The 27,307-nt window shown below is 49.4% G+C and overlaps 1 protein-coding gene across 1 annotated transcript in view; it reads left to right on the forward strand.

The window, feature by feature from the left end:
• Nucleotides 1–27,307, forward strand: part of LOC307246122 (phytanoyl-CoA hydroxylase-interacting protein-like) — a gene marked incomplete at both ends in the record, with an annotated part of 53,969 nt that overhangs the window by 15,860 nt on the left and 10,802 nt on the right. The window contains one exon of the mRNA XM_080021932.1: nt 26,847–27,035. Within this exon, the coding sequence (XP_079878058.1) occupies nt 26,847–27,035 (189 nt within the window). The remainder of the gene's footprint in view (nt 1–26,846; nt 27,036–27,307) is intronic.

The raw sequence follows: 27,307 nt of genomic DNA on the forward strand, positions 1-27,307 counted from the left end.
ATACAATTGACATGATATGACTTTAAGACATTGAGTCAGGTTTAAGGATGAATGAGAAAGAAGGTATCCCACCCCTATCCACCCTGTTACACACACACACACACACACACACACACACACACACACACACACACACACACACACACACACACACACACACACACACACGCACACACATCGAGAGTAAATCTAGGGATGGCTGTAATCCCCTTACATCACCAGTCACTTAGCCTCTTGCTCCAATCAGCGGAGAGATGAGAAAAGAAGGGGGTGAAGCCCGGGGAGCAGTTGCGAGATAAATGGATAGATGGATAGATAGAGAGTTCCGTCCACCCGGAAGAAGAGTTAGATGGAAAAAGGATTAAGGATCATGTAAAGGGGGAGAGGGGCAAAAGATAAAAACAACTGTGTAAGGGGAATTGCTGAGAATCCTTTGTTGTAAGAAGAGAAATCATTCCAGCATTGTGCTGCAACACTGAAGGTATTATCCAATAAAGAAGACATGGCCTAAAATGAAACGGGTATGGACATGGAAGTCAATCAGATGGCTTATTGATTCATACATAAATATGAAATGTAAGTATCAACGCTAAGAACTTTGAGGTAAAAGTTTGCAAAAGTAGTACCAGGTAAGCCCATAGGGGGCACCAAAGATGCCCGCTCATAAACACTTAATTCACAATTACATAATTGGATGAACAAAATGTCATGAAGTTGATTATGCTATGAAAACAAGTATCATTCAAAATATCAGATTTTCAAAAATAAAATACTTTGATGGGGGTAGCTTGTGAGATTTGACCTTATAATTCACATTGTCATTGGACATACTGTATATCACAATATGGTCTCTCTTTCTATATTATACTGGAAAAATGGTGGCAAATTATGCATTTTATTTATTTATTTAACAGGGTTTTATTGGCTCTTTTGCATTTTGGCAAATCAGCTTTTTTGGCTACATACACGCTACATACACGCTAACGAGACTAGAAACAGGAAGTTGCACAGAAGTTGCACAAGAGTGAAGGTAACCTGGATGGACTGGGGCAATTTAAAACAGTAGTTCTAAAAGAAATGTGATACGACTGTTATTCAAAACATCTGTGACTTGTTGGAGAATTCTCACTGCGTGGTCGGTGAGGCAAACCTATTTCGCTACAGGAAACAAACTGAGAGCTGGTTCACTGTTCCACATCCAGGACGGAATCTGCATTGCTCCTCCTGAATCTGAGGTTCAACAATCGGCCGGAGCCTCCTTTCCAGCACTCTGGAGTACACTTACCCGGGGAGGCTGAGCAGTGTGATACCCCTATAATTGGAGCACACCCTCCGGTTCCCCTTTTTAAAAATGGGAACTTCAGTGAGCAGCCCTTCTAGCCTGCCAGTACCTGTCTGCTGCCTCGGGAGACCCCTGGGCCAGCCAAGCCCGAAAGGCCTCCTTCTTCAGCTTGACGGCTTCCTTCACCGCTAGTGTCCACCAATGGGTTCTTGGGTTACCGCCACGACAGGCACTTACTGCCTTCCGACCACAGCTTCTAGCAGCCGCCTCTGCAATGGAGGTTTTGAACATGACCCACTCGGATTCCATGTCCCCAACCTCCCCCGGGATGCGCGAAAAATTCTTCCGGAGGCAGGAGTTGAAGACCTCGCGGACAGGGGCATCCACCAGGCGTTCCCAGTTTACCCTCACTACACGTTTGGGTTTACCAGGTCTGTCTGGCAGCCTCCCCCGCCATCTGATCCAACTCACCACCAGGTGGTGATCAGTTGACAGCTCTGCTCCTCTCTTCACCCGAGTGTCCAAGACATACGGCCGCAGATCTGATGACACGACCGCAAAGTCGATCATCGATCTTTGACCTAAGGTGGTCTGGTACCACGTACACTTATGAGCCACACTATGCTCCAACATGGTGTTCGTTATGGCCAATCCATGACTAGCACAGAAGTCCAATAACAAAGCACCACTCGGATTCAGATCAGGCAGACCGTTCCTCCCAATCACCCGGTGATGTCCTGGGCATCGTCATCACAGAACTCTCTGATCTTGTGGAACAAGTAGCTCTGTCTGGCACTGTCCAGTCCAGGTGGCAGCATAACAGGAAGTGCATCTCTTGAGGCGGGGCATGGACGTCAGCAGCTGGAATCTGGTCTCCTTACCTCCAGAAGACACGGTAGCTGCAACCAAAAAAAGATAGACATTACTTTAAGTAACTATCTCTGTGTGAGTAGGGTGACCTATCTATCTATCTATCTATCTATCTATCTATCTATCTATCTATCTATCTATCTATCTATCTATCTATCTATCTATCTATCTATGGGCAACTCAATGTACCTGTAGGGATCAATGCGTTCCTGTAAACAGATGCCTTTGTGACATAGGATGGCAACAGCTTTACAGCGAAGTTTTTCTGATTCGGAAGGCGTCCGGGCAACACTAGCGCATGGTCCGCAGCATAGTTTCTGATGACAGTGACCACTTTTCGCATTTCCTCGTGCTGTAGAAATCACTTGTTTTCCCTTGGACTTCTCTTTCTTATACAAGCCATGATGCCATTTTCTTGTGTCGGTGGATTGCAATGAGGTGATCATTGCCAATTCTGTTAAAATTACAAAAATTCATCACATTTAGCAGGAAATATGCACATCAATATGTTAGCTAGAGATGTAGGCTTACGGCCTATAACAGGATGGCACCGTTGTGATAAAATGATAATTACCTGTGAATTCAGAGAAACTAAGCTCTGCAGATTTGTACACCATCCAGCCTCTTTCTTTTGTGTCACGACCACAACTGGGAGAGACCCAAACACAGGGAGACGGAAGGCAGGCAAAGGATGTTTATTAGCCGGGACGGTGGAGCTGGCCGGGGGGACCCGGTCGGGTGGGGATGGAGCAGGGCAGGGCAGGGATGATGATGACCAGGAGATGGGGTCCAGGATCCGGGTGGAGAGACGGGGAACCAGGCTGGACGGAGATGGACGGGCAGCCTTGGTCGACGAGCGGAGACAAGCAGGTAAGGGGAAGACGAGACAACGAGACATAAACTAGGAACTAGGAATAGGCACTAGGAACTTGGAAGGGAGCCAATAGCGATACAACTCGGGTAAAGCTAGTTGACGGTCTGGCAAGGAAAGACTAGGAAGCTGGGACTAAATACTGTGCAGGTAATTGATCCCAGGTGTGTGCAATCGGGCTTGAGTAGGGAGCTGCAGATGGGGCAAGGGCGGCCTCTTGTAGCGCTGGGAGGCCGTGGGCCTAACGGTACCCCCCCCCTCTACGGACGCCCCTTGGCGGACACCTGGAGCCAGAACGGCGAGTTCGGTTGAAATCCCGGATGAGGGGGACATCCAGGATCTGTCTCCGGGGGACCCAGGAGGGTTCCCCTGGGCCGTATCCCTCCCAGTCCACGAGGTACTGGAAGCCCCTCCCCCGGCGCCGCACGTCAAGCAGGCGCCACACTGTGTAGGCCGGGTGGCTGTTGATGGTGCGGGGGGGTGGTGGGGCCTCGGCGGGGAGGGAGAGAGGGCTGGAAACCACCGGCTTAAGCAGGGATACATGGAAAGTAGGGTGGACATGGAGGGAGGGAGGGAGACGGAGGCGTACGGCACAGGGGTTGATGATTGACTCAATGGGAAAGGGGCCAACATACTGGGGAGCGAGTTTTCGGGAGTCTACCTTGAGGGGCAAGTCCTTTGTGGAGAGCCATACCATCTGTCTGGGGACGTATGTGGGTGCGGACACACGGTGCCGGTTCGCCTGCCGCTGGGACCTGGCAGAGTCCCGGAGTAGGGCAGAGCGGGCCCTCCTCCGGCAGCGACCAATGTGGGCCTGGACGGAGGGTACGGCGATCTCAGCCTCCTGGGCAGGGAACAGCAGGGGTTGGGAGCCCAGAGAGCATTGGAAGGGCGACAGGCCGGAGGAGGCTTTCACCAGGGTGTTGTGGGCGTACTCGGCCCATGCCAGCTGGTCGCTCCAGGAGGTGGGGCTGGTGGTTGTCAGGCAGCGGAGCATGGCCTCCACCTCCTGGTTCGGCCGCTCCGTCGACGAAGGACCGGGGATCAGGGAGCAGGGTCGGCCACCAGAAGTGCTGGCGGACGACGGCCAGGGTGTGGCTGATCCCGGGATGGCAGCTGAGGCGGGAGGCATGGGCCCACTGCAGAACCTGGGAGCGTGCGGAGTCAGGGACGAACAGGCGGTTAGGGGGTCCGGTACCTGGGTCGGGCTGGTGCTCCTGCGCTTGGGTGACGAGGGACTCGATCTCCCAGGTGTGTGTGGCGGCAAGGCACAGGGGTGGAAGAATGGGTTCAGGATCCCCTGTCTTCTCCTCTGGCACGAACACACGGGACAGGGCGTCAGGTTTTGTGTTCTTGGTTCCTGGGCGGTAGGATAGAGAGAAGTTAAACCGGCAAAAAAACAACGCCCACCTGGCCTGCCGGGAGTTGAGCCTCTGCGCCGTCCGGATATAGGCCAAGTTCTTATGATCGGTCCAGACGACGAAGGGGTGGATTCCCTCAAGCCAGTGGCGCCATTCCTCCAGGGCTAGTTTGACGGCCAGTAGTTCCCGGTTACCCACGTCATAGTTGCGCTCGAGTGGGGTGAGCCTGCGGGACAGAAAGGCACAGGGGTGGAGCTTACCATCGGTTGGAGAGCGCTGAGAAAGTACTGCTCCTACCCCTGTGTCTGAAGCGTCCACCCCTACCACGAACTGGAGGTTGGCTTCGGGCTTGGCCAGGACTGGGGCCGAAGAAAAGCGGCTCCTGAGGTTGAGGACAAGGCCTCGGCCGCAGGGGTCCACTTGAAGGCCACTGCGGTGGAGGTGAGGGCTGAGAGGGGAGCAGCGATGCGACTGAAGTTACGGATGAAGCGCCGGTAGAAGTTTGCAAACCCGAGGAACCGTTGGAGCTGCTTCCTATTGGCTGGGGTTGGCCACTCCACCACGGCGACCACCTTCTTGGGGTCCATCTCCAGCCTCCCTCGGCCAATGATGAACCCTAGGAAGGAAATGGACGGAACATGGAAGACACACTTCTCGGCCTTAACAAACAGACGGTTTTCCAGGAGGCGCTGCAGCACCAGGCTTACATGTTGTACGTGGTCGGAGAGGGATTTGGAGAAAATCAAGATGTCGTTGAGGTAAACAAAGACAAATTAGTTGAGCATGTCCTGGAGGACATTGTTAGTTTCCATGGCCTCCTGTTCGGGCCGGGAGACATTATACAGGCGACTGCAGGGGAGGGGGGCGCCTGGCAGGAGGTTGATTGCGCAGGGGCGTAGGGGCGATGAGGTGGAAAGATAAGATACCGGGGCGTGGCCGCCCAGGCGGGAGGCACGGACTGGAGTCTCGCTCCCGTAGCCGGTTGTCCAGGCAGATGGCGGTCTCCACTAGTTGGTCCAGGTCCATGGGCTCATCCCGCCGTGCCAACTCGTCCCGCAACTCGTCGTTCAGGGTGCGCTGACCCTGGCGGAGGGAGAGGAGTCTTCTGGCGGCCTCCTTGCCGCAAACTGGGTGGTCGAAGACTCTCCTCATTTCGCGGGTGAACAGATCGTAGGAGAGATTCACGGGGCCCCCCTGACTCCAAACCGCGGAACCCCAGCCGAGAGCCGCCCCTCTCAGGCAGGAGATGAGGAACGCGATGCGGGCACTCTCGGAGGCGTACGACGACGGCCGCTGTTGAAAGACCACCGCTCACTGCACGAGGAAGGCGTGGCAAGTGCCGAAATCGCCGTCGTAAGGCGCTGGAGCCGGAACGTGGGGCTCAGGGGGGACGAGAGAGGCGCTGGGAGCCCTGGTGGGGGAAGAAGGGCGCGTCGGAGGCCAAGGGGGGGCCACGGGGGCCGGAGGATCCTGCAGGCTGCTGACGGCCGCCGAGATGGTCCGGAGGTGTTCCGCGTTGTCCCGGAGGGCCTGGTCATGTTGCCCAAGCAACACTTCTTGGTCCCGGAGTGCACGGCGGATCCCTTCTGTGTCGGCTGGGTCCATGTTTTCCTGGCCAGAACGTACTGTCACAACCAGAACTGGGAGAGACCCCAACGCACGACACAGGGAGACGGAAGGCAGGTAAAGGATGTTTATTAGCCGGGACGGTGGAGCTGGCCAGGGGGACCCGGTCGGGTGGGGATGGAGCAGTGCAGGGCAGGGATGATGATGACCAGGAGATGGGGTCCAGGATCCGGGTGGAGAGACGGGGAACCAGGCTGGATGGAGATGGACGGGCAGCCTTGGTCGACAAGCAGAGACAGGCAGGTAAACCGGGCTGGCTGGATTTGGGGAGTCAGACTGGGTTGACGAGAAGAGACAAGCAGGTAAGGGGAAGACGAGACAACGAGACATAAACTAGGAACTAGGAATAGCCATTAGCGATACAACTCGGGGAAAGCTAGTTGACGGTCTGGCAAGGAAAGACTAAGAAGCTGGGACTAAATACTGAACTCGGGGCTTGAGTAGGGAGCTGCAGATGGGGCAAGGGCGGCCTCTAGTGGTGCTGGGAGGCAGTGGGCCTAACATTTTGGTTGTCTGAAGTAATTTCACTGCATCTCCCATTGCAGAATAGCTGTCCCATGATAAACATGTCTGTTTCCTGCTTTGTTAAGGCTGCTATCATGTAGCGTGATATATCGATAAAATCAGGATCCTGTTTCTTTGTACATGATTCCTGGTCAAGCCTGCCATTTTCTTTTAAACTTCAGAATTTTCAATTCCATTGCTACTTGTTCATAATCTGCATCACCAACCTCAATGGACTTCATCACGTCATCAACTTCTTCCGTTGTGACGGGCATATCATTGGTCTCCTCTGGTGGTTCTTGAAAATATTCAGTTTCATCATTCAACATTCAGGTTGAAATCCACTGTTTTAAATATCTCCAAGTCCGTGATAACGCCAATATCAGATTCAGCATCGCTGTCATTCTTGGCGTTGCTGTTGGAGAACTGACTATCATCGCGGCTTTGGAAACACGGTTTCCCCATGTAATCAAACGGGAGTATTTAACTCAACGGTTTAACATTTATCTACTATTTATAAATCAAACTCGGTTTTGAAAATATGTTCAGAGATGGAAAAAAAAACCCACAAAGGAACACAAATCTGGAAAAATCAAATTTTCCCTCTAGAAAGGTTTTTTCAACTTATTTGGTGGCTCGTGGTGATTTTAGAAATGCGTGAGAAATCAGGTTTTGCTGTAGTGGGTCACATATCTCATTAATCAGCTACACCACACTGTATCACATTGGCCCATGCATATTCATGCAATCAAAATAAAACAAAAGAGAGTTTACAACAGATAGAAACACAAACACAACTGGTTGTATGAAATAGACAAACACTGTTTTAAACAAAAACAGATGACAGACAGACAAAACAAAAACCCTCCTAATGGTTGTACTTATGAGTTTAAATCATCGTAGCCAAACTTTTCAAGAGCTTCAGTTGCAAGATCTGGGCAGGGAAAGCCACAATGGCTATTGCTGCCAAGCAGTCACGTGAATCACCATTGCGGAGCGAAGAAGAGAAGTTTGAGTAGGAGCAGTGCAGCACTCCAAAGTGACATGAGCGAAGTAAAAGTTGCACATGTTGATGATGGAGAGTTGTTGCTGGAGAGAAATGAGCCAATATGCTCCATAGCACGATAAAGGCTACAGCATGTAATCACCTACTAACCACGGCATCAAGTTTCTGAGCATAGTATGCAACAAGTCGTAATTCATTTCCATAACATTGTAACAACACAGCTAACATAAACCCATCTCCCTAATCCACAGTTAAAGTAATGCAGCAAACCCAACATGGAGCAGGTGCAAAAGCTTGTTTGAAAACCATAAAACTTTCTTCCGCTTCAGGCTAAGCCCTTTCTGTGAGCCATTGCAAGTAATGGCTGGGCAAGCGTTGCCTCATTCCACGATCTGAAAATAACAATAACCACAACAGCCTAAAAAGGCCATGCCAGGATACGACCCTGAGGAGAAAAGAAAACATGAAATGAAACCATGAATGTCATGAAATAGTTAACATTCTTTTGTGCCGGCTGGAGCTATAATGGAAAAATAAACTATGTGACCAGCTTGATCTAAGTATTTTGTGAGGTTCTGTGTATCGGCAAGCAGATCAATAAATCATCAAAGTTTGGATAAATGTGCTTCCATTAATAAACTCAAAATCAGCTAAAAATTTATTTCTGTAGTGCAGCAGAAAACACTGCCGGAGCCTCGACATCCCTTTAACACAAGTTAAACAACTACAGTGGGAAAGAAAAAATTTGATTCCCATACCAAAACATTTTTAAGTTTAGTGTTCAATACAATATCCTAATTTGTTTATAATTTTTTTTACGAATACCCTTAAAGGTACAATTGGGTAAAATTGTTGCAAACAATAAGCCTGAGATCTCAGTAGTCATCAAGCTAACAAAAGACTGACTGGCGTTGATCAATAACATTTGAGGGGCAATTTGTGTTACCTAACTTTTAATAAATCGCATGAATTATGTGTTTAGCTTTGAACTGCTAGTCATACCTTTTGGCCAGGGAGTATGCAGCTATAAGACAAATCATTCTGCAGTCTGTTTGGAGAAATTAAAAGGTTATTTGGCATTTCCAATCAAGCTAACAAAAAAAAAATTGAAATATGAAAATATGAAAATAAAAATGAAAATAACATAGCCAGCATTCAAATTGAGACCACTTAAAACCTAAAAGGGCTTTTATCAACATAGTAGACACAATCAATGAAGCAATCTTTTTTTTTCTGAATTCTGTGCCTAATTCTGCTTAATATGAATTTAATTTGCTAACTATTCGACCATTGCCCAAAATTTGGAATTATTATTTAATTAAAATTTGCCAATACTCTTTCCATAATGTCGTTTTCTTAAAGAATGTTTAATACTCTACTCTATACTATCAAGATGGACAAAATGATAAAACAACAGCTGCAGACAGACACAACAGACACATCACAAAGACACAAATCACTCAGGTGTCATTTCCAGCAGCACTTGAGGCAATCAATCATCATCGGAAAAACATTCTGATTGCAGTCATTCAGTTTGATGTTTTGTCTGATGCAGTGACATCATCGAATGCGGGTCCAGAGGAGCATAGTTGGTTAGGATCCCCAACTGTTCACAACATCTTTCTCCATTGTGCGTTTGCAGTACTTCATGTTTGTTGGTGGAGAGGAGGAGTAGCAGAAGTTGACGCTTGCATTTCATTTCACACATCAGAACTTTCTTTGTTGTTCAGAAAATGTCCCAAATTATTCAGCCTGATGTTGGCCAAACTGGATCTCCGTAGACAAAGCCTTTGCACACCTTCTCAGCCCTGCAAGAGTAGACTGTCTCTTCACAGGATACCAGGCAGATGGTAATGTCCTTTGGGTCTGTGGGAAGCCCTGGAGTGCTTAATGTGTGTGTTGCAGACATTGTCAGAAGATGAAAGGAGAGATCTACTACAGTAACAGGCATTGTCATAAAGATAATCACTCAAAGGTTCTCTGACAACAGTGTCTCTGAGTGATATTACAGTAATCATTATCTCAACTTGTGAACATTGCTTCAACAGCTAGGTAACTTTAGAAGAATGTCACATTTAAATGAGAACTAATCTAAGTGATTCTGGTTCTATAGGGCACTCTATAATATCTGACAGTAATTTAACGATGGAGCTCAATATGATGTATCTAAATGTAATCAAGGTCTTTCCATTTATATGCTTGCATGCATTTCATCTCACAATAATTCCAATTTAGCCTATTAAACAATTGTATTTGCAAATCAGTCAAATACAAATAGCAATAATACCAATATTTTACAAGGACCTTTGAATGCTTGACATTTTATGGCCTTACTCAATTTCAGAGCCATTCTCTTTGATAAATTCTGTCAATCCTTCAGGTCTTTCCAATCAGACGCAGTCACAGCTACACTGGCCAAAAGCCAAACTGCAGCTCAGTGGATTCCTGTTCAAATGCTCAAAGGTTGTGGAAATAAAACACTGAATAGAGGGGTTGGTTAATATCTGATGATGAATCGATTCACTAGATATTTCCAAATTAAAACTTGAAATTTGGCATGCCCAAATTAAGAGCCATTGAAACGGCCAATGTATTTCACATTTATTTTAGGGTTTAAATTTTTAGTAAGCAAACATACACATATTCCATTACCTCTCTATGTACAAAAACAATTATCCCTCTTTGCTAACCAATTTTTTCAGTTTTTATACTGTACAGGTACTCCTCACTTAACGACTGACCTGTTCAACGACCGTTCGGACTTATGACCAGCTCTCCGATCAGCTGGTATTTTACGCTACGTACAATACCGCAGTGTATTGTATGCAGCGCGGTGTCTCAGCATTAAGCATCTTATCGCGCATCACCCTTTCTCAGTATCAGTCTTGTTCCCACAGTCTGTCAGCGTTCACTACACTAGCATTCGCAATCTCCAAGACTGAAATAACGGTAAGGGGGCGAGTCCTTTTGAGGAGTACCTGTATATCAATAGCTACTTTATTCAATGTCAAATTAAGATTACTTCTAGAGTGAGAAAAAAAAAGCTGTTTGATTATACTTAAACAATTACCAGCCTTACCGAAAAAGTAACCGGTCAGGATTTGAACACACAAACACCACTGTAAATCACACCAAAACTGACAATTCACTCATGCAATATTACTATTTCATGTTTAATGTTTAATCTATACTGTTCAGTTGTTTATCATATCCTCTTATTTAGAATTACCAATTTTCCAATGCTTGATGATATTGTGCAAATCCGTTGCTGCTGTAACACTGCAAACTACCCCACTGTGGCATAGATAAAGGATTATCTTATATTAACCATCACTTTGCCACAAGAACACAAAACACAGAACTCAAAAAGAGTATGCCTCATATAATATTAAAATATATCATAAAATATTTTTGTCAGCAATTTTTTCCAATTTATATTAATCAATTAAGTTTCATTAATTTAAAATGCCTTGCGATAAAATCTATTAACAAAGTGTAGAGGTGTGTTCTGGGGCAGGGCCAGGGAATGAGAGAGAGGATTTGTGTATTTATTCACAGGATTTAAACAAAATGTGGCTCGTGGACCAAAATTACAACTTAAAGGCTCGCAGGCAAATACGGAAATCGGTAGATTGGCGCTTAGGTGCGCTTCCGCCGTGACGTGTCCGACGGCTTGGGTAGCTTGCTCCTTTCGCCCGGTCCGCACCATATCCCGATCCTCATTGCGGGGACAACAAACCCTATATTACTCCCAGGTTTTAGGATCGGATGAATCAGTGGAGTCCCTCCGTTGATTCGCCCGATCTGCAGCAGGTGGGGATGGGAGCCTGCACTGCCTGTCTGCAGCGGCGGCTTGACCACGCCGACTTGGCCCGCCACATGCCCCCAACTTTGCACTTAGGCAGGGGTGCTCTCCGGCCAACAGCCGACTGCTCGGGAGTGGGAGAGAAAGTCTGCTACGACCATCTGGTCGTCTGGCCTTTGGATCACCTGGAAGTTGAAGGGTTGTAGGGCCAGCTACCACTGGGTGATCCGCGCATTGGTGTCTTTCATACGGTGGAGCCATTGTAGTTGGTGACACGTCCTTCTGAGGGGAGGATATCTAAGCTTAACAAGGCTTCTGTCACAATCCTCTAGAGCGATGCAATCTCAAAGCTTACTCAAAGCTTATTTCACGATCATCCTGATCGATACAATATCTCAGTAAGTCCTCACTTTTTAAATTCTTTGGGATCTCATGTTGTCTCTGATGGGTATGCTGTCACATCCAGACGACTCCTTCTCGGATGTCTTACGTCTGCTGTTGTGCACTCAACCTGGACATGAGAGTCTCATCTTCGTCGCCGCATTTATTCTGCAAAGATGCAGATGCACTTCAAAACAGTGATACTGTCCATTCTAGTTTTACATTTGAAGAAGCCAGTTTTTATGCAGGTTGGGCCAATCCTGAGACTAGCCATGTGATTCGCTCTTGCATTCAGTAACACACATACATTGAGTGTTTACACAAATGGTCCTTTATGAGCTAGATTAAGATAGCTCTAAGATAGAGCTAATTGAGATAACGACTAAAACAGTTGTGCCACTTGTGGGCAGGAATGTAAGAGCTCCTGAGGAAGAGGAACCGGGAGTTATCACCAAACTAAACATATGCCTCTTAGCATTTAGACATCTCTTTGTTGGAAAGTAATATCATTCATGAGCATTTTTCTACCTCAGACTACATATGTGAATTCTCCACTTTGGAGAAGGAGATGTCACTTTCTTTAAAGGCGTAAATGTTTGCCCCATTAGACTGCATTTGCACCGTGAGAAGTGGCAAGTTTCTCAATAGTGAAACATTCTGTTTCACATAGAACTGAACTCTAGCTTTATCCTTATTGGCTTACCCGGCGCTTGTGCGCATTCTGCTGAAAAAAAATGTATGTACCCATCAGCCCATCAGCTTTGACCTGCTGCTATAAAGCCTTGCGCCCACCGTTCTGCTCCCCCATTTTATTCAGCGACCATTTGCTTAGAACGAAGATTAGAAGTACCCAAAGATTAAAATGCCTGGGCTCCCTCCATGCCAAACAGGGAGCCCTCGTGAACCCTCATGAGGCATGGAAGACAGACAGGAAGCCCATTCTGCCAAACAAATCCCACCACCTCCACACTGGTTTGCGTGGAGGAACTTTAAGTGTGTGGCCTAGTTGGCGGTAGCAGCCAACAAAACCGCCCTCCTCAGTACCTCCCTGGGTACCTTGATGGCGGCCAGGGAGACGTGGTCTCCGGACGAGGTTGATGAGGTGATGAGGACCTCTGGCGCCATTTTCCATCCGACCCAAGTCCTGGCGGTATTGCCAGGCAGGGTCATGACTTTGGCCACACAGTCCCAGCTTGTGCTGTGGCTGGACCCGACCATTCTCCGGCAACCAGAAAGGCTAAGCTCATCAACGGGCAGCTTGCCGGTAATGGACTGTTTGGACCCTACCTCCCGAGTTGAGCGAGGAAAGGGTTATATCCCCCTGGCGGACCAGTATTCTCATCCCCCATGTTCCAGGGCCAACCAGAACAGCAACCGAGCTAGAAGGGCAGGTGACCAGCACCAGTGACCGCCAGCGCCGGTGACCGCCAGCGCCGGTGACCACCAGCGAGCAGCCAGATTGGCATCCTCGCTCCAAACCAGTGGATGCTGGCAGAGCCTCTCACCACTTGGCTCCCACTTCGTCCAACATATACCCAATTTGAATAATAAAAAGAATAGAGAAGCAGAGAAGCCACACAGTAGGAATAAAGGCTGACATCCCCCCCGGCACCCCAACCCACACCCACGACACCGGCCTGCAAGGGGCCTAGAGTCGCATCATGTCAGAAACCACCCGGCACCAGGCGGAAGTAGCCAGGACTCGAAACCCAGCTGGTAGGGGGCCCACCTGGTCTGCCCCCCAGCCAACCCCAACCCTACACCAACCCACAAGCACCCCGACACCATGGAAAACCCCAGTGCTCAATGCGTGCTGTTGGCAATAGCAGTTACAATTGTAGGGTGTGGGGGTGCGAGTCCTCCAAGTAAGTCAAACCCGAATCACTTGCACCCCTCCTGACCCACAGACCCTGGTATGGTGGAGTGTTGTTCAGAGTAAGATTTGTGTGAGAGTGTATGTGTTCTAAGCTATATGAGTGATATGGATTAAAAGCCATTCTATGATACCCCTCCTCTATCCACCCGACTCTCTTGAGCCACGGTGTAGATATACGAGAATGCATGCCACCGTCTTGCCCTCAGCCACTGGTAGCCTGGTACCTGAGAGGTTGAGGCTACAACAGCAGGGCTTGTCATCTTTAGTGATTAATATGATACAGAGTGCCAGGGCAGCTTCTACCAATACTCAGTACGCAGGGAAGTGGAGATCTCCCTGTGAATGACCTGTGAAGTACATTCTTTCCTATCTCCAGTGGTTATCAGACATGGATTTATTCCTTTCCACTGTTAAGGTGTATGCATCAGATATTTCTGCCTGTCATAAGGGTTTTGGTGAGAAACTGACGTTTAGCCATCCTCTGATTAAACACCTCCTACACGTAAAAATTCATATCCGACCCTGTCATGCTCTTTTGCCCCGAAGTGAGACCTGGCATCGGTACTGCGCTGTCTCACAGGTGAGCACTTTGAACCGATTGACACTATACCTTTCAAACAGATGTTTGTCAAAATAGCGCTTCTGCTTGCCCTGATATCTGCTAAACTCGTGGAGGAGCTGGCTGCCCTGTCTCTGCACCCCAGTTACTTTTTAATGAATGCCGATCTGAGTAGAGCTACATTGAAACCTAACCGAAGAACATCAGGAGCTCTAATAATCTAAGGGACATTGTGCTTTACTCTTTCTACCAGCCACCGCACGCTAACGAGGAAGACAAATTGCTTATGGCCTTTTCGTGCTCTGGATACATACAACTCAGCTGTTTGTTTCTCACAGCGGGGCTACTATGGGAAACCCTCTGTCGAAACAGTGACTTCCTCCTTGGTTATGCAAAGGCATCACACAAGACTACACGGAAACGGGTCAAGTATTGCAACCTGGCATCGAGGTTCACTCTACTCGCAGGGTAGCGGCATCCACTTCCCTATTTGGAGGTGTGTCAGTGGAGGACATTTTCACCATGCCCCTTTGTCAGATTTTATCTACTGGATGTGTCTGGAGGATCCTTGTCCTCCTTGGTGCTTCGCACAGCGTCCCTTGTTTGAGTCAAACACAGACTGAATTACAAGGATAAGTAAGTGTGAACTGCTTATCCAAATATGCAAATGAGTTTTGACAGTCAAACATGGATGTGTACTGTTTTGTTTCTGATGAGAAATGAGAAACAAAGCTGATTTTATCTGTCCATGCAAATATATTTACCCTCAGCTTACTCTCTGATGACAGAAGTCAAACAGATGACGTTACACATTGCTGAACTTATTCTTGAGATGATAGAATATTTGGAAGTTGGCATGAGAGAGGAGACGGCATTGTGCGGTGGATATTTTTCCGCTGATCCTGAGTGAATTCTGCATGACATATCTCCTTAAAGAGTGACCAGGGCCTTTATTAACCTCAACCTAAGAGAGTACCATGCTTTTAATGGAAGCAGGCTTATATTAGATGCAGGCCTTTATTTCTTATTTCCTCTGTTTAATAGGTATATTTGATCATATTTTAGTATGAATTTTAAATCAAACTTCCGTCTGGGTGGACATGGAACACATGTATGGTGAAAAAAGACAACCAATAGCTACCCTAAAAGTCTTACTTGTGGTGGTAGCCGATGGGGGGATTACAGTTTTCAGAGTTTGCCTTGAATGCACCACTTCCTGCTTGGGCACTCAAGAGTTGCATATTCCCCAAGAAGCGATCTGCTACGCAGTAGAACGAAATGGGGTAAATTAAGTACATTTACAATGAAAACACACTGTTTTTATTTGCTTTGTTTAGAGGTCGCAGTTCCCCCCAGCCCCCGGTCTTTATTTGAGGCAGGCTTGAATTTGTTCATGTAGACAATGCACCCAGCATTTATTAGAGGCCCGGTTTTTATTTGACTACCGGTTTATATTCAAGGAAATACAGTAATCAGAATTATGTAAGTGTCTTTGTTCTCAACTCATTAGGCATTTGCCGACAAAACAACAATTAATTCAAACTATATTTCTTGGCTCGTTATCAACATACTGTATCTGACAGCCTCCAATTCAATCATTTCTAGGCAGTGAAAAAATGTTTGTTTTCATTCATTTAGCTGGTTTCCAGTTTTCTTTTAACAATTGGTGTCAGATTGTCATTCGTAGAGTGCTAAAATATTCATAGAGTGTTAAATATACATCAATTTACTATATTTACTAACTTCATATTCAACGTTGTTTTGGCCAGTTATTCCTTAATAAGACCCCCTGGTTATACTACAGCAAGGGACTCACTTTGATATTGTGCAGTGGAAGAAGATTGAAGATGGACTCATATCAAATGTCAGCCTTTAGCCTTTTTATGTCTACAAACCTTGAAACTGGCATTATAAAACATTCAGCAAAAAAAAGTTTATATGTGATGTTTTCTGTAGATTTCTCCATCAGTAAGTGTTCAATTATCTTAAGAACAAAGGGGGCCCTGGTAGTGCTGACAAACAATAAAACTGTTTTTAGCTGTCGGACTGGAACCTTATATTTCTGTCTGCATCTCTGTGTATTAACTGGGCAAGAATGCATGGGAAGGTTCTGTAGTGATTGTTGCCTTACAAGGAGGCGTACAGCCACCCCGATCCGGGGCGCAATTACCTAGACCCAAGACAGGTGTGGCTGATTGAACCATACCACCCCCACACTACAACCTGGTATATTCAATTAAGGCGGGAGTTCCTAATGAGAAGAATCAATCTGTCAAGAGAGAGTTGGTTTAATTGTGTGTGTGTACGTGTATAGCTGACATTTTAACACATCCACATGCATAACACGTTACTCATGGATAACGACGCACCTTTAAAAGTGCACATTCTGAAACTCTCACACACTCGTGAAGACCCTAAAGGAGAGAAGTAATAACTGAGTTCATAAAGTGCTGTCCTGTCTTGTTCCTGTGGCGTACCAATTAGAACTTCCTCACTATGATTAACGTAGCACTCAACTCTCTGCTAATGGCCTGTCTGAAACTATCTGGCAGCCAGTGGTTTTTAAGCTATTCCATATGCAAATGCTGTGCACTTGGTTTGCTGAGAGGGGGAGGGGTGGGCGACTGAAACCACGGAGAAGAGGACCCGTTAGAGGAAGAAAACTTGGATCTCTCTTGAATGTAAAGTAGCCATTTAATTCATTTATTTTATTCATTTATGTATAATTTTTATGGTTTTCCATGTTTTAATATAGCATTTCATATAAAAAGGCTTGCTTGCCTTAGCAATTGGCTCAGTGCAAAGGAAAAGGAGAAAGATAGTGACTTGTTTATTGTGTAAATGCCATTAAATACATTTTGATAAAGATGATTTAGTATTTATTTTCTCAATAATCAAATAATATAGCTATAACTCAAAAGTGAAGTGGAAAAATGCTTTTTAAATAGAATATTTCTTTAGGGTCAAATTTTTGTCAATTAAAAAGGTGTGATTAATCGCACTAATATTAATAATGCAATTCATCTGGATTTATTAGTTTAGTCGTTTGACAGCCCTGGTTACTATATACATTCATATGAATAAACACAGCAAAAACACAAAAAGATTATTCCCAAACTGTTGCCATTATTATTTTTTGAAATATCCAGGCAGAGCTCTTTATTGTGTTTTCCTATGCACTTTATTTTGATTAAATAGCCTACAAGTCTTTAACATTGAGATGAAAACAACCATAGCTGAGGGCCCCATACCTTTGTTTGCCTTAGGCCCCCAAATCATTAAGTCCGACGCTGTGTGTGTGTGTGTGTGTGTGTTTGTGTGTGTGTGTGTGTGTGTGTGTGTGTGTGTGTGTGTGTATGTGTGTCACTATTATACATTACTGGTATGCTTCCATACATGAACGAGAAAATAATTTAAGCCAATCCATGGCATTGTTTCCCCAAATACAATATAACATATTCATGTAAAAAAGCAACCATATTTTACTCTCCTTATAATGTATGGGTCCAATTGAGGCTATATGATTTCATTTTTTTTTGTTTATGTTGTCCTGGTTGCACACCTGATAGTAAAATACATCTCATGATGCACTTGGACACATCCCAAGTGATAATACCTGGGATCATAGGGTGTTTCGGGTCTTTCAACTTCAGACATCCTCACCTCACAGAGGCTTTCTCCGCTGCCTCTGAGCTCTACAGATAGCCTTTCTTTTGCACACACCAGTGATGCCCAGGAGACTATAGGCTTTGCACAAGGACTTGCTCGCGAAGCCCCTGCCTCCCACCTCGATGGGCAAACACTTTGCACACCACTCCTGTCTGCAGCACCTTTCCACCAGCTATGGATATTTCTCCCTCTTCCTTTCATTGGCCTCTTCCATTCGCTCCTCCCAAGGCACTTTGAGCTCGAGCATGACCACTTGTTTGGATATTTCCGAGAGCAGCACAATGTCCGGGTGAAGGGTGGTCTCTACGATGGCTTCGGGGGAATTTGGGCGCTGGTTTGGATGTTGTCCTGCTCTCACGAATGCAATTTCTCATCTTGATGGTGGGAAACGCTTGCTCTGCTCGATGGCGCTACAGATGGACTCAGCAATTGTTTTTAGCACTTGGTCGTGTCGCCAGTGGTACCGGCCCTCTCCCAAAGCTTTCGGACAAGCGCTGAGGATGTGCTCCAGTGTTCCTCTTCCTTGGCACAACCGACATGATGGTGAGTCTAGCCCCAACAGAAGAGGTTAGATGGGCTGGGCAGAACATCGTACACGGATTGAATGAGGAACTTGATGCGGAAGGGTTCACCATGTGACCGTGCGATCCACTACCTGTTCCCACCTGGTCCATGCACCCTGCTGCCTCATTCCCAACATCTGGCTCGCATGCAGCTCCTCGACCCCAGCTCTCACTTCTTTCTGGACCAAGTCCCGCCTCTCTCTCCCCTTTGCCTTGATGTAGTTCGTGGTTGGTATGCTGCCCAGTCCTGCTCTGCCAACAGCCACAGATCCCACCAGCGCTCTATGGCGTAGACGTGATTACGCCTGGTCCACTGCTTCCAGTGCTCGCCACTTCCTTCCAGTCTTCACCTCAATGCCTGCCCGGGAGTCTTTTGGATCCCTGGACTCCCTGTATTGCAACACCTCCCTTGCTCTGGCAACCTTGAACTCCTCACTCAGACTGTTGCAGGGAAGTGTCAGCTTATTACTGTTGCTATACTGGGCAATGCTGCTCAGGCTTCTTGGCAATTCCAAACACCTACGGAGGTGACAGCTAATCCTCCTCTCAAACCCCTCGACTGTTGACAGTGGGAATTCATACACCAGCAGAGGCCACAGTGTCCTGGGTAGGATGCCATACTGGTATAACCAGGCTTTGAATTTTCCCGGTAGTCCTGATCTGTCAACAGTTTTTAGCTATCCCTCTAGTTCTTGGTTGGTTGCTCTGATGGAGGCAGCGTCCTTCAGGGAGCAGTTTCTCGGTTTTCCCGAGACTCTTTATGGGTTTTTCTGTAACTGATAGAATCTGAATACCACAGAGGGAGAAGCGGAACTGGTCTGTAACCTTCCCTCTCTTCAGCACCAGAGACCTGGATTTTGACGGTTTGAAAGACATCTGAGCCCAAGTGATTAACCTCTCCAAGCCCTGGAGGATCCACCTGCTTCCTGGGACTGACATCTGTCATGATCTCCGCCTTCTTCTACTTTCCCCTCCCTCTCCCTACCTGTCCCATTAGCCCAACTCTATTCACCTGCGCACACAGCTGTTCCAGATCTGCAATCTAACCCCTATATTTGCCTCTCTCACCAGTCACCCATTGCCAGATTGTCTTCGATGCTTGCACCAGACTCTCCAGCGTTCTCCGAACTGATTCCCCGCTACCGACTCTGCCTCGCTCCGACCACGTATCCTGCCTGCCACTCCGCCTGTCTTCTGTCTGCACTCCTCGTTATCTAACATGCCTGTCCCCGATGATGTATCCTGCCTGCCCCCTGCCTGTCTTCCGTCCGCTCTACAAATAAAAGACATTACTAAATATCCCTGCCTGTCTTTGTGATGCAATTGGGTCCTAACCACACCCGTTACAGTACAATCTGGCCCAGCACACAACCCCGAGTTGCTGACCGTCTGGGAAGGTTGGAGTCACAGCTCCAACACCAGGAGGCTGTCCAAGCCTCCACCTCAGCGGACGTTCCGCTAGCAGCGGCTAGCCAGGAGCAAGGGCTCGCCACGCTAGCTACCCAGGTCCAGCAGCTCACCATCGCTCTCGGTCAGTTCATTCCGCCGCCTGCTTCCCTGGACCCACCTGCACCGGCCCAGCCTGGGTACTCCCTGGAGCCCCGGGTGGGGGTTCCAGAACGCTACGCCGGAGACGCAGACGGCTGTAGTCCGTTCATTACGAACTGTTCCATCCGCTTCGCTTTGCAGCCCCACACCTTCGCCTCCGAGGAAGCCAGGATGGCGTTCGCCGTAAATCACCTGACGGGCCGCGCTCGGCTATGGGGCACGGCCGAGTGGGAACGACGCACACCAGCCTGCTCCTCCTTCCACGCCTTCGCCGCCAAGCTCCGCAAGGTGTTCGGGGTGACATCACCAGGTCCCGATGCTGCTGTTGGTCTTCTGGGTCTCAGTCAAGGGTCCCGCTCCGTGGTCGATTACGCGATCGACTTCCGCACCCAGGCTCGACTGAGCGAGTGGAACCCGGCAGCCCAGATTGACGCGTTCCTGATGGGATTAGCAGAATACGTGAAGGATGAGCTAGTTTCCCACGACCTGCCCACCTCTCTCGATGGTATCATTGAGCTTGCTTCCCGTATCGACTGACGCATCCAGGCCCGGCAAGAAGAGAGGCGTCAGAGGCAAGTGGAGCGCCGCCCAGCGGAGCGCCGCCCAGCGACCTGTCTTCCAGGTTCCTCCGGGCCGCCAGCTCTTCCGGCCCGTCAACCCACGAGTGAGGCCTCTCCCATGCGGGTTGGCCAGTCCAGCCTCACCCCACAGGAGAAGGAGAGATGTCGGTTGGGGAACCTTTGCCTCTACTGCGGTCTAGCTGGACACTACATTTCCGGGTGTCCGGCAACCACCACGAGACGATACAGTTCTGCATCCTGCACTCACCTTGTCACCCTCTCCTTCTGGGGTACCCCTGGCGTCACAACCCACACCTCGACTGGACCACAGGGGCTAATCTTGGATGGAGTCCTGCGTGCCATCAGGTCAGGCTGAAGCAAGCCGCCGCACCTCAGCCACCCACCAGCTCCAGCTCCGCACCCGACATGTTGGGGGTCCCCGCCGAGTACCTCGACTTCAGGGAAGTCTTCAGCAAGGCCAAGGCGACATCCCTTCCCCCGCACAGGCCGTACGATATTGCCATTGACCTCCAGCCCGGCTCCACCCCTCCCAGAGGCCGCCTGTACTCCCTGTCCGCCCGGGAGAGAGAGGCCATGGACACCTTTATTAATGATGCCCTGGCGGCGGGCATCATCCGTCCCTCCTCATCCACGGCGGGGGCAGGCTTCTTCTTCCTGGAGAAGAAGGACAAGGCGCTTCGCCCCTGTATTGACTATCGCGGCCTCAACGACATTACGGTCAAGAACCGCTATCCCCTGCCCCTCATCTCATCAGCCTTCGAACCCCTGGAGGGGGCCACGGTGTTCACCAAGTTCGACCTTCGCAACGCCTACCATCTGGTCCGGGTTCGAGAGGGGGACGAATGGAAGACGGCGTTCAACACTCCCTCCGGTCACTACGAACATCTGGTGATGCCCTTTGGTCTCACCAACACCCCCGCCGTCTTCCAGGCCCTGGTCAATGACGTGCTCAGGAACATGCTCAACAAATTCGTCTTCGTGTACCTCGACGACATCCTGATCTTCTCCTGATCCCAACCTGAGCACGTCCACCACGTCCAGACGGTCCTGCAGCGCCTCCTGGAGAACTCACTCTTTGTGAAGGCGGAGAAGTGTGAGTTTCACGTCAAGTCCGTCTCCTTCCTGGGGTACGTCGTAGGGAGGGGGACCATCCAGATGGACTCCACTAAGGTCTCCGTCATCACCACCTGGCCCGCCCCGGACACCCGCAAACAACTCCAGCTCTTCCTCGGTTTTGCCAACTTCTATCAGAGGTTCATCCGAGGCTACAGCATGGTGGCTGCCCCCCTCACAGCCCTAACTTCCTCCAAGGTGCCGTTTCGGTGGTCCGCCGCCGCCAACGACACTTTCCTGGCCCTGAAGGCACAGTTCACTTCAGCCCCCATTCTGGTATTGCCTGACCCTGAACGGCAGTTTCTGGTTGAAGTGGACGCCTCCGACGTGGGAGTCGGAGCTGTTCTGTCCCAGAGAACCGCCTCCGACCAGAAGCTTCATCCCTGCGCCTTCTTCTCCAGGCGTTTAACCCCAGCCGAGAGGAACTACGACATCGGGAATAGGGAGCTTCTCGCCGTCAAATTGGCCCTGGAGGAGTGGCGACACTGGCTAGAGGGAACCCAGCTGCCGTTCTTGGTGTGGACTGACCACAAAAACCTGGAGTATATCCAGTCTGCCAGGAGACTGAACTCGCCCAACGCTCTTCCTAACAAGGTTCAATTTCTCCCTCTCCTATCGGCCGGGGTCACGCAATATCAAAGCTGACGCCCTGTCCCGGCAGTTCCAGGAGGAGGAGGAAGGCGCTGCTGACCCTGACACCATTCTACCGTCCTCCCGTCTAGTTGCCACACTTACCTGGGAGGTGGAAGAGAAGGTCAGAGCCGCTGCCCAGGACCAACCTAGACCCAGCGCATGTCCGCCCAACCGTCTGTTCGTCCTGCTTGACCTCCGGTCCGAGGTTCTCGACAACTCCTGACTCACCTGCCTCCCAGGGATCCAGCGGACGAAGGAGGTCGTCCAGCGTCGCTTCTGGTGGCCCTCCCTGGGTGAGGACGTCCGAGTGTTCGTCAATGCCTGCCCCACCTGGAACCAGCACAAACCCTCTCTTCTTGCTCCTGCTGGTCTCCTACACCCACTGCCAGTTCCTCATCGCCCCTGGTCTCACATCTCCGTGGACTTCGTCATCGGTCTGCCACCGTCTAGCGGCAACACTACCATCCTGACCGTGGTGGACCGGTTTAGCAAGATGGCTCACTTTGTGCCTCAACCGAAGCTCCCGTCGGCCAAGGGCACCGCTGAGCTATTATTGTACCATGTCGTCCATCTCCATGGCATCCCGGTAGATGTCGTATCTGACCGGGGTCCCCAGTTCGCCTCTGTCTTCTGGAGGGAGTTCTGTGCGCTCCTGGGGGCCACCGTCAGCCTCTCTTTAGGGTACCACCCCCAGTCCAACGGCCAAACGGAGCGGAACAACCAGCAGATGGAGACGGCCCTTCGCTGCATGACATCACAACACCCGTCGTCCTGGTCCAAGCAGCTTTTGTGGGCGGAATATGCCCACAACACCCTGACCAGTTCGGCCACAGGCCTCTCCCCCTTCCAGTGCGCCTACGGCTTCCAACAGCCTCTGTTCCTGGCCCTTGAGAAGGAGGCTTCCTGCCCGTCCGTCCAAGTCTTCATTCGCCATTGCCGCAGTACCTGGACCCGGGCCCGGGCCGCCCTCCTCTGAGCCGCTGGCCGCAACGCCTCTGCCGCCAACCGTCGCCGCTCCCAGGCCCCGGAGGACCAGCCGTGCCAGAAGGTCTGGCTCTCCACCCGGGACCTCCCCCTTAAGGTGGAATCCAAAAAGCTGGCTCCTTGGTTCATCGGCCCGTTCATGATCGAGAAGGTCGTCAACCCGGTGGCAGTGCGGCTCAAGCTCCCCAGGTCCATGCGCGTCCATCCCACTTTCCATGTGTCCGAAGTTAGGCCGGTCCGGGAGAGTGCTCTGGTCCCCTTGGCGCCTCCCCCGCTTCCTCTGCGCTTCATTGACGGGGTTCCTGCCTTTTCTGTCCGCCGTCTCCTACGTTCCCGCCGGCGTTGGAGAGGCCTGCAGTACCTGGTGGATTGGGAGGGTTACGGCCCGGAAGAGAGGTCCTGGGTCCCTGCGAGGCACATTCTGGACCACACCCTCATCAGTAGGTTCTATCAGCGCCATCCTGACCAGCCTTCCAGACTGGGTCAACCCTCCCGACCGCAGACCCCACCACCTCTCTTGTCTGCGTCCTCCAGTGATGTTTCAGAGGCGGAGGATGTCGACCCTGGGGGTCCCTCCTCCGATGAGGACGTGGCCCATTTAGCGGAGGATGAGGAGATGGACGGGGTCTCCAACTACTCCGATGAGGATCACGTGGCCCATTTAGCAGAGGACGTGGAGATGGACGGGGTCTCCGACGAGTACTACTGTCTTTGTGCTGCAATTGGGTCCTAACCACACCCGTTACAACATGGTTGTAACTGTCAAGTCATCCATGAAAGACCTGATGGGGGGCTGCTGGACACCAGACGTGGATACTGGTCCTCTGCACTCCAACTCGGCTGACTTGACCAGCATGTTCATGGCCAGGGCAAAATGGGTCACTGAAATGGTGCAGCCAGTGATGATCCCTTTTTCCAGTCGGTGCCACTCCGATGTGATGGGCCCAGAGGTAAATCTCAGGTTAAAGATGTTATAATAATCCAAGATGAGGTCCTTGATGTTACTTGGGATGTGTGTCGTTCCAATGCTGTTTGAACCAGTTTGTGAGTTGTGGAGCCGAATCCGTTAGCAAGGTCTAACCATAGCACTGCCAGGTCACCTTTTCTTTCTGGTGCCTCTCGGATGAGCTGTGTTACCACACCACTGTGTTCTAGGCAGCCTGGAACCCCTGGAATTCCACCCTTCTGCACAGAGGTGTCGATGTAATGATTCTTCAGGAGGTACTCTGTCAGGCATTTGGAGACGATACTGAAAAATATCTTCCCTTCCACGCAGAGCAGTGAGATGGTCCTAAACTGCTCGATGTTAGAAGAGTTCTCCTCCTTTGGAACCCACACTCCTTCTGCAAATCTCCATTGTTGGGCTACCCTCCCCCTCCTCCAGATCACCCTCAGGATCTTCCACAGACGGAGCGTGAGCTTGGGGCACCTCTTATACACCAGGTAAGGCACTCCACTGGGTCCAGGTGCTGAGCTGGCCCTGGCATCCTTGACCACAGCTTGAACTTCTTTCAAACTGGGCTCTTTGGTGTTAAAGTCAGTGGTTGGTATAGAAGGGCTGATCAGGGCTCTGCATTCTCCTGAGTCTACTCCTCTTGCTGCATCGCTGTATGTGTTTTGCAGATGGTTGTCAATGTCCTCTTTCGAGCACATGATTTCGCCGCTGTGCTTCTGTCCTAGCAGTTGTTTGGTGAATCCATATGGATTAGCTCGGAAGGCAGCACATGTCCTAGATCTTTCTTTAGTACGCCTCCTGTGCCACTCTGCCCTACAGAGAGTTATGAGTCTCTTTCTGAGGATGTTGCGGAGTTTTGCAAACCTGCTTTTCTACTCCTCACTAGCCTCATTGAACTGCCTCCAGAAGTCACAGATCTTGTCTCAACTGCGTGATCTTCTCTGCCCTGCGCCTCTTGATGTATTGGCCTTTGGTACCACGCTTCTCCACTGTACCAAACCTCTCAGTGCCGAGGCTGATGATTATGATCGTCATTGCTTTAAGTCTCCGATCTGCTTCCCCCTTCAAGGTTGCTTCTAGGATACTGTCCACGTCTTCATCAAATTGGCACCACTTGTTCTTGCTGCTGGCTGGGGGCCACTTAACTCGCGGGTGTTGTTGTGCTGTGGGTGGTACTAGAGCTTCTGGAACTCAGAGGTTCTGGGCACTCTGGGCTGACTCCTGGCCTGGCTCCTCCTGCATCTCACCAAGGTTTCTCCTTGTGCGTTGCTCCAACTGCTCGCATACCAAACACTACACACCTTATGTGTATTAATTGACCCCCTGTAGTTCGCCTACAGAGCCAACAGGTCTGTAGACGATGCAGTAAACTTGGCCCTCCACTTCATCCTCCAGCAGCTGGACTCTTCAGAACCTACGCCGGGATCCTGTTTGTGGATTTCAGCTCCGCCTTTAACACAATCATCCTAGGACTTCTGCAGGACAAGCTCTCCCAGCTGAGCTTTCAGGAGCAAACTCCTGAAATTTGCGGATGACACTACCCTCAATGGGATCATCTCTGGTGGGGATGAGTCCGCCTACAGGTGGAAGCTTGACCATCTGGTGACTTGGTGCAGCCAGAACAACCTGAAGCTCAACGCTGTAAAGACAGTGGAGATGGTTGTGGAAAGAACGCTGCCCCACTCACCCCCATCACCCTGTGTGACTCCCCAGTTGACTCTGTGGAGTCCTGCCGCTTCCTGGGAACCATCATCTCCCAGGACCTTAAGTGGGAGCTGAACATCAGCAGAGGAAAGCCCAGCAGAGGACGTACTTCCTGCGGCAGCTGAGGATGTTCAACCTGCCAGTGACGATGATGGTGCACTTCTACACCTCCATCACTGAGTCCGTTCTCACCTCCTCCATCACCTGCAGACTGCAGCGTGTCATTCGCTCTGCTGAGAAGGTGATTGGCTGCAATCTGCCATCTCTCCAGGACTGTACGTCTCAAGGACCCTGAGGCGTGCAGGTAAGATTGTGGCTGACCCCTCCCACCCGGGACACAAACTCTTTGAAAACACTTCCCTCTGGCAGGAGGCTGCAGTCTAACAAGGCCAAAACCTCTCGCCACAAGTATAGTTTCTTCCAGTCTGCAACTGGCCTCATCAACAAAAATCTATTGTTTGTCAAGAATTGTGTGGCTTGTTGAAGAGGCAGTCCATAAGGTTATTTTGTTCAAAAATCCCATATTTGATGCATTTTTTGGGGGGGTAGCCATTCAACATATTTGTGTTCTGCATGTGCTTCTTCATATCCTGCTTCCAGTGCTGGTGGCGGGGTCCGCCTTTTCCGGGAAGAATGCAAAGATCGGGTCTTGTGAAGCGCTAGGACGGAGGGAGGTTAAAACCGGATGTTGAAAAAGAAAAAAACATTTCATATTTTATTCTGTGACTTGTAGTGTAATCCACCCAACACAGATGATTTTTATGGACACACACACACACGCACGGGCAGGGACCTCATGTTCATTGTTTAAGTAATTTCCCCCTGGGATTATTAAAGTATTTCTGATTCTGATTCTGATTCATACAATACATTTTAAATGAACTAAGAGGCTCATTGTTGTTGCAGAGGCAAAGTAATGAGTAATTTCTTAGTTTTTTCTCTTACAGGTACCAAGTCGGCAGGGAGTGGCATTGGAGAGCTGGATGATTTGCCGGTGCCTCAGCAAATCCGCATCAGCAACATTACCTGCGATTCCTTCAAGGTCTGCTGGGAAATGGACACCAGGGGTAGGGAGAGAATAACGCACTACTTCATAGACCTCAACAAGAAGCAGAACAAAAACTCCAACAAATTCAAGCACAAGGTGGGTAGAATAATACCATATAAACCCAAAATGAATGCCAAGTGTAGGTAGTCAAACCCCATAAAAATACACCGAAATAAGCCAAGGAGACCCAAGACGAGAATAGAGCTGCTTTCACATATACTGTACACTGGAACCCTGAGATTATCCAGACATTACCTGGAGGAGCTGTATGTGTGAACGCAAGTGTCCAAATCATTAGGACCGGACAATAAACAGACTTTCCCCAGCCAGCACCCTCGTACAAAGTCTGTGTAATGTCCGATTGAGCA

The sequence above is a fragment of the Zeus faber genome, assembly GCF_960531495.2.
Source record: "Zeus faber genome assembly, chromosome: 20".
Lineage (NCBI taxonomy): Eukaryota > Metazoa > Chordata > Actinopteri > Zeiformes > Zeidae > Zeus > Zeus faber.